Consider the following 11,251-nt stretch of genomic DNA (forward strand, 5'->3'; position numbering starts at 1 on the left):
TTTGCTCCATTTTTCCACTAGAAAATTTAAGGATAAAATATTATTAATTGTTTAAAGTTTCCTCATAGGTATAGGATGGAATACAATCATGTACCACACAATCGAAAAACATTATCTTTAAAGATATATTTCTGGAAAGAAAGCAAAAAAATGATTAACATGGGTAGTCCCCGGGGAAGAGAACCGGAGCGTAGAGGTGAGAGTGAGATGTTTTAGTGTCTACTCTTTCACACATCTGAATTTCAAAGTTTGTGAATGTGTCATCTCTACAAACAAACAAACTCTGACATCAGATTGTATACTCTTGCTCATCACCCTATACCTCATCCTCAGCTGCTAACTTTGTGGTGTTTCAATTTCTCTTATAATCTGCTACTTTGAATGTTAATTGGATTTCTTATACATGTGGGGTTCCATTCCGTGAAGTGCTTGTTCTTATTGTTCTATCCATTTGTAACTGTAGATATTTTGCATTTTCCTTCTTGATGAGTACCTTCTTTTCTTTATCCAAACTTTTTCCTTCCAATTAAATTAAAAATTAAATAGAGGGGGGAAAGTTTTCATTTGCTCTGAGTTCTATGGGATGGTGGGGGTGAGAAAAGGAAAAAAATATATTAGATACTGGAGTGATTAAGGGCCCAATTTTATGGAACAGGTGAAGCCTGTATCTAAATAGAGCCCTAAATAATCAATAGCCCAGGCACAGAGAGAAATTTCCTATGTAGGAAGCATTAAGAAAACTGGAGTTAAACATGAGTTGTGGAAGATATACAGATACAAGTTTGAGTTAGAAATAAGGGGCCTGCTGTCATTAAGAGCAAAGTTTCATTATCATGTGCTACATAATAGGGAGTAACTGCAATTTTATTTCATAAGGCTAGCACAAGATAAATGTCATGGTTTAGGTAATGATATCTGTCAGTAGCACTTAAAATAAACTTGTCAAAAAATGGAATTAGTTATCCCACTAAGAACAGAATGATTCAACCAGGATACAATATGGACTTGTGTTGTGGTGACAGAGATGGGACTTAAAAGGGGGGGGCATTTAAATAACACTTTCAAAAAGAGAAAAAAAGAGGAATTGCAGAGTGAAGAATATTGGAGAACAATATCTGATTTGGGCAATGATGATTCCAGTTAATAATATATTTAGAGTGAAAGAACTGCACAGTGAGGAATGTCACTCCACATAGGTAAATTTTGGTACTAAGGTACAGACATAATGCAAGGACTAAGGGTATCACTATATGAGTCAGTAGAACAGGAAAATAAAACGTGTTCAGAATGGATGGAAGATTCCATTAAGCAAGGGAGGAGCAGAGGACAGGAGACAGCGCCTTTCAGTTAAAGGGAATGGAAGGAAAAAAGTTTGTAAAAAGAAAACAAGGTACTCATCAACAAGGAAAACGCAAAATATCTACAGTTACAAATGGATAGAACAATAAGAACAAGCACTTCACAGAATGGAACCCCACATGGATAACAAATCCAATTAACATTCAAAGTAGCAGATTATAAGAGAAATTGAAACACCACAAAGTTAGCAGCTGAGGATGAGGTATAGGGTGATGAGCAAGAGTATACAATCTGATGTCAGAGTTGACATATATAAAACAAAATGAGGTTGGTTTTAGATGACATTGAGAAGCTGGAGAGGAAATGGAAAGGGATTGGCAGGAGCAAGGGCAGGAATTGGTTCTTTTGAAAGGAAGCAGAGCCATGAAATCCGAACACATAAGGACAAACACTATGGTGGGGAGGGGGGCAGGACAAAAGAAGCACCAAGTAGTAGGGAAGGAAAAAAATAACTAGGAAAGCAAGGTGCCTGAGATGGTAGCGTGGCATGTGATCTAGAGTACAGGGGTAGGGGGAGAAGGGCAGATAGCTCTCCTGCCAAAAAGCCAAGCAAAGAAGACAATGGATATTCCCAAGGGTCATACTAGGACATGGCATTTAAGTATTAAAGGGGCTTCTGTCAACTCTGCCTAAGCAACCCTAAAAGTTTAGAGACTTTATTTTTTTACAGAAACAGTTTACAGTTTTTAGTGAATCTGTAAACCAAAAAGCTCTCGTTTCCAAGTAAAAACAAGTTCCAGATCATGTAGATGTTTATAGTGACTAGTTTACCTAAACATATATCCATGTTCAGTTGTAAGATGTTAACTAAAATTCTGTGACAAATATGCTTTTTCTTAAATACCAAGAACATTAGAGAATTAATGCAGTCCTAAGGGTAATCTAGTGGTCACTAAGTTTTTCTTAAGCCTTCACTTAAGATGCTGTTATTTCTAGCACAGGTAAGCAGGCACAGTCTTTCATATGATCAAACACTGGAATCTTGGATTGCTACCATAACAGCTGGCTTGCAAACAAGTAGCCAACCATTTAAAGAATGTTTTAAGTGAACAACTTGCAAACCCCAGGGTTGGATAAACCCTCAGAATGCATTTACAGCCATAGCAACTGTGCTTAAAGACTGTACGGGTTGTTCTTCTGAAATGAGATCTCTCAAAGCAGTCGAGTTCAAAATAAACGATTTTAATTAAAACTGGCATAGGCACAATTTTCCCACCAATTTGTGTGTGTCAAGCATTTAGTGAACTTTTCCACTTGAAAAAGTGATATAGAAAACCAGATACCATGTTTCACTAATTACAGAGCCTTCAGGAGACACCACATCTCTGCTGACCAAAGCGTTTATAGGGAAATTAATTTCCTGCTCCAATCTCCTGCTCTGCGTCTTCTGTTCCTTGATTCATGCTTGAGAAGTTTTCACTTTACTTTTGGTTTTGTCACTTGGCTTGCCTGTCCGGGTTTGGGCCTGCTGACCCTGCCCACTTGAAGAGGCAGCCTGCTGTGCTGCTTTCTGCTTTAACACTATCCAATCAAATGCATAGTCATGTTGGTAATTCAGGGTCCTGAAAAGAGTGCGGAATAGCCGCCTCAGGTACGTATAATCTGGGGCTTCCTCAAAGGACAGCCCACGACAGTGCTTTAAGTACATGGCAAATGCTACAGGAAATCCGTCACATAAGACTTCAGCAGGCGTGGTCGTCTTAATTTTGCTAATCATTTTACATTTTTGCTTCATTGTTGGAGCCTTTAGTCCCTGCCATGGCAGGCTGCCTCTACAAAAATACATCAAAAGATATCCTAACGATTCCATGTCATCTCGGCGACTTTGTTCACCCCCAAGATGTGTGTTGAGGCTGACAAAGTCGGGCGTTCCAGTCAGATGTTTACCGTCTCTATAGGGTATGTGTTGCCCTGTCCTGCTGTCTCTGTACTTCTTGGCCAAACCAAAATCAATAAGGAACAACCTATTCCACTGCTGCCCAGTCCCGATTACAAAATTTTCTGGTTTAATATCTCTATGTATCATATTCATCGTATGGACATATTCGAGTCTACTTATCATCTGATTAGCTAGCATCAGTATAGTTTTCATTGTGAACCTTCTTGAACAGAAATTGAAGAGGTCTTCGAGGCTGGGTCCCAGAAGATCCATCACTAGCACATTGTATACTGTTTCCTGACCACACCACCGTATCTGGGGGATGCCAACCCCACCCTCAAGGATGCTGTAGAGTTCCTTTTCATGTATCAAGAGCGGCTGCCTCACCTTCCGTGATTCTAATTTTACAGCCACTTCTTCGTGGTTGGTGAGGTCAATTGCCAAATAAACGTCCCCGAAAGAGCCAGAGCCGATGTGCCGTACCAGTTTATATCTCCCTCCGACAATGAAATCAGCCTTGTATCCGCTGCTGCTCGCCATCCTGAGAGACAAAGATGGCGTTAGGGTTAAGCCCCAGCACCTCTAAGGGGACGATGGACGCCCGTAGGGCTCGTCCACGGAGCAAGGCTGTGAAGGCAGGCTAGGAACAGAAAACGCTGGCTGTTTCTCAGCGTTACAGGGCCCAGAATCGGCCAAGGGGAACCTGACCACCGCTACTGTCAGGTTTCTTTTCACCAGCCCTCAGATTGTTAACGGGGTTCTCACCTTTAGCAGGCTGAGCCACTTGTTTCTGGCGGCGGCCGCGGCCTCGCTTTCGCGGCGAATTCGGGGGCTGGGGAGCCGTGAAGTTACGGTGGCGATACCGCTGCCACCACGGCCGCCGGCTCCGGTCAGGCCAGGCGAGATCCCTCGTCACCCTGCCGACGCTGCCATCTTGGTACAACGGCTGCAGCCAACACAAACTGCCCCGAGTTCCAGGAGGGCGCTTCGTGGCGCAGAGAACTCTGGGAAAGGGATCACGGGCGCTCTTAGAACCTTCAAGCCAGATTCTCTTCAGAGCCTTTCAAAGGCATCAGCCTCTCCTAGAAAAACAGATCTACTCCACGTCCCCCATCTCCTCAGCTCACACATCTGAGCAGCTGTGATGTGGGGTTTCCTCCTGCAATGTCCATGGGCCCTCTCCTTGCTCCAGCTTGAAGATGACCTCTGGTTTGGGAACTTGGTTCCCTGTGAACAGGACACGATACAGGATTGGGTCCGGGTCATTGGGTTTCAGGGCCTTTCAACCACACTTCTATCTGCTCTTCAGGAAAGGGATCCCATTTCCCTGGGAATAGAGTAATATTCAAAGAAGTGCAAAAGGACGGAAGTACCTCGGGCAAATCAAGGATGACACCATTACACACTTCGGATGCCCCAGAGCATTCAGCAGCTGAGAATGGAAGCAGCCTCTCTGAGGCCCCTGGCAGGTGCACAGGGCAGCTGTGCTTACTTACCCACCGCGCACAGGTGGCTGTAGGTCTCCAGTGTCACATCCCGGTACAGGCACCTCTGTACAGGGGCCAAGTGCTGCCACTCCTCCCTGCTGAAGCCCACAGTGACGTCCTCGAATGACCCCTGTTACAATACAGTCCCATTCAAGGTGACATGGTCAGCACTGGGGGTTGGATGGAAGAGATCTAGGAAGTTAGTTGTCTTGAATGATTTTCGCCATGATATGCTATGCTTATTAAATACCTAGTTATACCTAACACTGTGCAGGGTAAAAATAGCTAAAGCTATTAATTTCTCGTATTCAACATGTGTTAAATTCAATCAGTAAAGAATTATTCAGAAATTAAGATTAAATTAGCTTTTCTAAATCTTCTAGTTCTTTTAGGAAATACCTAGAATTCATTTTTTAAACAGGTAGGTACCAGACACGCTAGGTTCCTTGGCCAGTGCTGTGTGCTAATTCGCTTCAGTCGGGTCCGACTCTTTGTAACCCCATGAACTGTAGCCCGCCAGGCTCCTCTGTCCGTGAGATTCTCCAGGCAAGAAAACTGGAGTGGGTTGCCCTTTCCTTCTCTGGGGGTTCTTCGTGACCCGGGGATGGAACCCGAGTCTCCAGCATCGGCAGGAGCCTTCCTGCCATCCCAGCGTCACCTGGGAAGCCTATCTGAGACCTCAGCAAAAACACAGTTATTCCTATTTCTCCCACCAGTTTCTTTGAGGCAACCTAGCCTTTTCCATCAAGCACCTACAAATTTTTCCAGCCTCTACCCGCTGCCCAATTCCAAAGCCACTGCCATGTCTTTTTAGGTGTTTCTTTTTTTTTTTTTTTTCTTTTAGGCACTTTTTATTTTCAAAAAAAAAAATTGTCGTTTATATATATAAACAATTTCATTCTCTCAAAAAATTCTACAACTATACAGCTGTTTGCTCCATTATTTGCATAGGAAATGACCACAATACAAAAATAAGAGGGAAAAAGAAGCCAAACAGCAACCAATTTATGCTTTTCCTGTAAGTATGTTTCCACGTATAAACATTTTGAAGCCTCTTACAAAATATTTACACCATTTGTCATCTATGTACACGTTTTTAAGAGAAACTTTTCTAACAAACAAAACTATAATTTATCAAGTTATGAAAATTTTCTAAAAAAATTTACTATATTACCACAAAATAAATAAAGATAAACAATATTTTAAAAACAAAATTAAATTTTCATTTCAATTAAGACCCCTTTTGGCATTTTGCTTATTTATTCTGCCCTTTGGTTAACAGCATCAGTGTCACATTACTATTTTATATTGCATATATGTAGCACTTACTTCCTTAAGTTTTCAACATGTCATTTATAATTAAAGGCAGACACTGAGTCAGTGTTAACAATAGATTAACTAAACTGCACTGTAATTTAGGTAAAATTACTGTGTCTCACTGTATATTACATGCAAAGTCCACATAAATTGGCATTTAAACCAATTGTACTGCACAAGCAAACATCTCAGTATATGAAAACTGCATCATAAATTCAACGTTTCCGTATATGAAAACTGCATCATAAATTCAACATTCCCAAGTGAAAACTACATATGTCCTTCTTTTTCAAAAATGATACTGTTTAGCTTATTGTAAGATGTTTTAACTTTTGAATATTCTATCTTTAAGCTCTTGAGTTCACAATTTATATAAAATGTAGCTTGTATTTAAAATAAACAATCCGATTTTAATCAGTGCATGAAATCTGCTTTTGAAGTTCATTTGAGTCATTTATTTCTACCTACCACAGAAATGAATTTGGTAAGGTTTTACGAGGTATCTTACCACAAGTTCTAACTGTAAATGTATTCATGGTTATTTTCAAAAGAATTATTTATGATTTTTTCCCCAAAAGAATCTTAGAAAACGTGTGATAAACTATAAAGCTGATTTGCATATTTACAAAATTTTGAATAGCAAATATAGGCAACTCATATAAAAAACAAAACAAAACAACACATTTGTTCAATGGCTATTTGTGAATTGCCAGGTATGCTGCGTACCTCTAGAGAATTATCTTAGTATTTAAAAAAAACTCCTCTGATGTCAAGCAAAATCTTGACACACAATCCAGCTGTCTTCTTGTGCCCAATGGACTCGTTTGCTAAACACTGTCACATTAAATGGTGGTGCTTTGGGAAGAACACTGCAAACATACCCTACACGCCCAGCCCACGCTGAGATGGGGCTACCTGTCTGAGATGACAGCATCTGCCTGGGTCAGGCCAGCATATAGCAAGCATTCCCGATTCGGACAAGGACCAAACACTTTGGTATTAACACAATGTATTCCCTGTTTTCTCAAATATACAAAATATACATTTCCAGTTTTGTGTTTTCATTTTCTTTTATATATATATAGAATTAATTGTGTAGTTTAAAATTTTGCCAAGTGAGCTGTGTGGGGCAGGCGGCGGAGGATGCACGGGCGGCGGCGCTGGCAGCTCAGTTCTGGTGCCTCTTCATGTGCAGCGCCAGGTGGTCGGAGCGCGAGAAGCTGCGGTTGCACACGCCGCACTGGAAGGGCTTGGCCCCGGTGTGCTTGCGGTAGTGGCGGGTCAGCTCGTCCGAGCGCGCGAACCTCCAGTCGCAGCCTTCCCAGGTGCACTTGTAAGGCTTCTCACCAGTATGAGTCCTCAGGTGAGCTTTTAAATGAGAAGACTTTGTATAAACTTTTGTGCAGCCCGGGTAATCGCAGTAGTGGATGCGCCGTTTCTCCAAATCGGGGTTACTCCTTCTATTGTATCTGACAGGCTGCATGTTTTGCGAAGTAACTGGCAGGGTGGCAGGTAAATTTGGATTATGAATTGCCAGTTTAGAAGCAATAGTAGCAGCATAGGATGGAGGTGGGGTTAAATTCTGGAGCATCTCTGCTTGTCTATCTGGACTTCCAGGCTCTGAGCTTGGTGGTGACGGGGGGAAGTAAGTGGCCTGCTGGGGAAGAAACTGACTTGGCATGGTGTATGTGCAAGGGGGCATGCTCTGGAACTGCTTCATGGCGGTCGGCGGGACAGCGGACGCGTGAGTGTTAAGGCCTGCCATGGCGGCCGACATTGAGACGTGAAGAGTGTCCATTACTGCTGTCTGGTTGGTAGAACTGGGCATATCTAGATCCGGTGTATTCAGGAGCTGGTACAGATGGCCCTGCTGGGGAGGGACAGAAAGATGAAGGTCTGGTGTAGGAAGTTCTTGTTTGATGAAAATATTGTTCACCTCTGGAGCTGCGGTCTGGTGGGAGCTGAATATGCTGGTGAACTCGGGGAGGGCCTGGGTTGGGGCCGGAGGAGGGGCTGTCGTCTCACTCTGGTGGCTGAAAATGGTAACAGGTTCTGTCTTGATGTGTGTTACGCACGGTCTCTGGGATTTGTAGAGGCCAGTTCTCAGGTGAGTGATGTCAGGGAGGAAGACGTTCATGTTGATACTGTAAGGTAACCCTTCACTGTCAGTGAAGAACTGGTCTACGACTGAGGCACTGTCTCGTCTATACTTTTTATGTTCTGGAATTATAGAAACTGGAGGAAGCTGAGGTGTCAGGTACTTCTCCATTTCACATCTTGTCTGGACCAGCTCCTCGGCCGGCAGCCGCGGGCCCGCGGCGGGCGGCGGCGCGGGCTGCGGCGGCGCGGGCTGCGCCTGCGGGTGGTGGTGCGGGTGCTTCAGCTCGTCGCCGGCGAAGAGCGCCGCGTCGCGGGCCGGGTTCGCGGCGCCCAGCACGGGCTTGAGCTGCGCGAACACGGGCTCATCCTGCGGGGCCGGCGGCTGGGGCACGGGTCCCAGGCGGGCGCTCATGGTCAGCACCCGCGTAGCCATGGGCACTCGGGGGTGGGGGGGCGGTTCCGGGCGAGGGGCGCGAGTCGAGCGCGCTTCCCACGTCGCCCACGCTGCTCGGGGCGGCGAGCTTGGCTCCAGACGGACCCCTCAGCTCACAAGCAGGCGCGGTTTTCAAAGGCGCGCACGAAAAACCAAACTCTTCCGCTCCGCCACGCGTAAACGCCGACGTCCACCCGGCGACCACTTTCTCCCGTCCCGCCCCACCGCGCTCCCTAGCTCCCCGGAGTCCGCTCCCGCCACTGCCTGTCTCCGAGAGCGAGCTGCTAGCGCGCGTACCTGCCCCGCGACTCGGTGTTTCTTATAATAGCACTCCACTCCCAAGTACAGAAAGCTGTAGTTTCCTAGGACTGTCGTAACAAAGTACCACAAACCGTGTGGCTCAGAACAACAAGAATCTCTTGTCTTGCAGTTCTGGGGGCCAGAAGTCTAAAATCAAGGTGTCAGCCAGGTCATACTCTTGTTGAAGGTGCTAGGGAGGGTTGTGTTCCATGCCTCTCTCCTGGTTTCTGGTGGCCTCAGGCATGTCTTGTCCTATAGAGGCATCACTCCAATCACACGGTCATCTATTCCTTGTGTGCCTCCACAAGGTCTCTCTTGTGTGTTTGTGTGTCTTTGTGTCTACACTTCCCTTTTTTGTAAGAATGCCAGGCATATTGGATTGGGGCCCACCTAATGACCTCATTCTAGCTTGATTACTTCTGGAAAGACCTGATAGGTTACTGCTGTGAGCCGTGTGCTACGCCAGGATTCGTGGCCTCGGGAGGAGAGGAATTCGATCCAGGGCAGAGATGAGGCTTGGCCACTGGAATTTTTTGTGTAGCAGAATTTTATTAAAGTATAAGAGAGACAGAGAAAGCTTCTGACATGGACATCAGAAAAGGGCAGAAAGAATGCCCCCTTGCTAGTTTTTTAGCAAAGTGTTTTATGTCTGTTAGCAAGCTTATTAATCAGATAAGAGAGACACCTCAAGGCTGAGGGAGTTTCACCAGGCCCCTCTCCCACAATAAGCATTTTTGAGATAGGAGGGCCCAAGGTGTGTCATCCCCCAGCCATAAAACAACTGACATGAATACTGGTTTGTTGAGCCATTATCAGCCCAAGGGTTGAGTAAAGAAAAACAAGTTAGTCGTAGGCAGAACCATTTTCAAGGAAGGCAGATTCCAAATCAAATACATGGTTTCATTAACATAGCTTAAGAAAAACTTTTCCATAGGAAACATATTGGTTAGCTCAATTCTGAACCAGGTGTCGTCAACACAGAATTAAAAGCAGAGAAGGAAAACTAATGTCTGCCACTTGCAGTTTATTTTCTCCTGCCGCTCTGGGACTTCTGTGCTTCCTACCTGTTACCCTCTCAGACCCTATTTCTACTTAGGTCACATTCAGAAATAGTGGGGGTTAGGACATCCACATATTTTCTTGGATGGACACAATTTTACTCATAACAGGGTCCTCATACATTCACAGGGTAGATGCACATACCCAGTGAGAGGAGGTGGCTGTAGTTTTCAGCATCATGTCCTGGTACAGGATCCTGTGAGCAGAGTCCAGGTGCTGCCACTCCTCTCTGCTGAAGTCCGCGGTCATGTCCTCAAAGGACACTGACACCTGTAAACACAGCCCCATTGGGGGTGACCAGGTCAGTGCAGGGGGATCAGGGGAAGATAAGAAATTGCTTTTAGTGAGTTTTATCATAATACCTCATGGGCTATGATTTTTCTATTGTCACTCTGCTTATTTGACTTATATGCAGAATACGTCATGAGAAATGCTGGGCTGAAGGAAGCACAAGCTGGAATCAAGATTGCCGGGAGAAATATCAATAACCTCAGATACGCAGATGACACCACCCTTATGGCAGAAAGTGAAGAAGAACTAAAGAGCCTCTTGATGAAAGTGAAAGAGGAGAGTGAAAAAGTTGGTTTAAACTCAACATTCAGAAAACTAAGATCATGGCATCCGGTCCCATCACTTGATGGCAAATAGATGGGGAAACAGTGGAAACGGTGACATGCTTAATTATTTTGGGCTCCAAAATCACTGCAGATGGTGACTGCAGCCGTGAAATTAAAAGATGCTTACTCCTTGGAAGAAAAGTTCTGACCAACCTAGACAGCATAGACATCACTTTGTCCACAAAGGTCCGTCTAGTCAAGGCTAAGGTTTTTCCGGTGGTCATGGATGGATGTGAGAGTTGGACTATCAAGAACACTGAGTGCCAAAGAATTGATGCTTTTGAACTGTGGTGCTGGAGAAGACTCTTGAGAGTCCCTTAGACTGCAAGGAGATCCAACCCGTCCATCCTACAGGAGATCAGTCCTGGGTGTTCTTTGGAAGGACTGATGTTGAAGCTGAAATTCCAATACTTTGGCCACCTGATGCGAAGAGCTGACTCATTTGAAAAGACCCTGATGCTGGGAAGGATTGAGGGCAGGAGGAGAAGGGGACGACAGAGGATGAGATGGTTGGATGGCATCACTGACTCAATGGACATGGGTTTGGGTAGACTCCGGCAGTTGGTGATGGACAGGGAGGCCTGGCGTGCTGCGGTTCACAGGGTCACAAAGAGTCGGACACAACTGAGTGACTGAATTGAACTGAACACATAATGTATAGAATAAAAATATCTAGTCATAAATTTCTGCCATCTATTGT

At 44.7% G+C, this 11,251-nt stretch overlaps 1 protein-coding gene and 2 pseudogenes across 3 annotated transcripts; all 3 read right to left on the bottom strand.

Moving 5' to 3' along the window:
* The window catches only part of LOC145535700 (zinc finger protein 510-like), a 26,664-nt pseudogene extending 20,857 nt beyond the window's left edge, over positions 1-5,807 (bottom strand).
* LOC145535409 (casein kinase I pseudogene) lies at positions 2,521-4,214 on the bottom strand (annotated as a pseudogene). Its single transcript, XR_014075404.1, has 2 exons — positions 4,004-4,214; positions 2,521-3,779 (listed from the first exon to the last, which is right to left on the bottom strand). The product of XR_014075404.1 is annotated as a casein kinase I pseudogene (transcript).
* On the bottom strand, positions 5,704-8,880 carry LOC145535405 (Krueppel-like factor 5). 2 transcript variants are annotated; one of them, XM_081563835.1, is made up of 2 exons: positions 8,459-8,599; positions 5,704-8,377 (listed from the first exon to the last, which is right to left on the bottom strand). In XM_081563835.1, the coding sequence occupies exons 1-2, from the start codon at positions 8,573-8,575 to the stop codon at positions 7,211-7,213; spliced, it is 1,284 nt and encodes a 427-aa protein (XP_081419961.1). In that variant the 5' UTR covers positions 8,576-8,599; the 3' UTR covers positions 5,704-7,210. The 2 variants fall into 2 exon arrangements, with proteins under 2 accessions (XP_081419961.1, XP_081419960.1); XM_081563834.1 differs by having other exon boundaries at positions 5,704-8,880.
* Positions 8,881-11,251: the final 2,371 nt, after the last annotated feature.

The sequence above is a fragment of the Giraffa tippelskirchi genome, chromosome X, assembly GCF_054371585.1.
Source record: "Giraffa tippelskirchi isolate mGirTip1 chromosome X, T2T-mGirTip1v1.2.pri, whole genome shotgun sequence".
Classification (NCBI taxonomy): Eukaryota; Metazoa; Chordata; class Mammalia; order Artiodactyla; family Giraffidae; genus Giraffa; species Giraffa tippelskirchi.

What these genes read in the sequence shown, in the direction of transcription:
- LOC145535405 (XM_081563834.1), bottom strand. Translation starts at nt 8,575, where the DNA reads ATGGCTACGCGGGTGCTGACCATGAGCGCCCGCCTGGGACCCGTGCCC.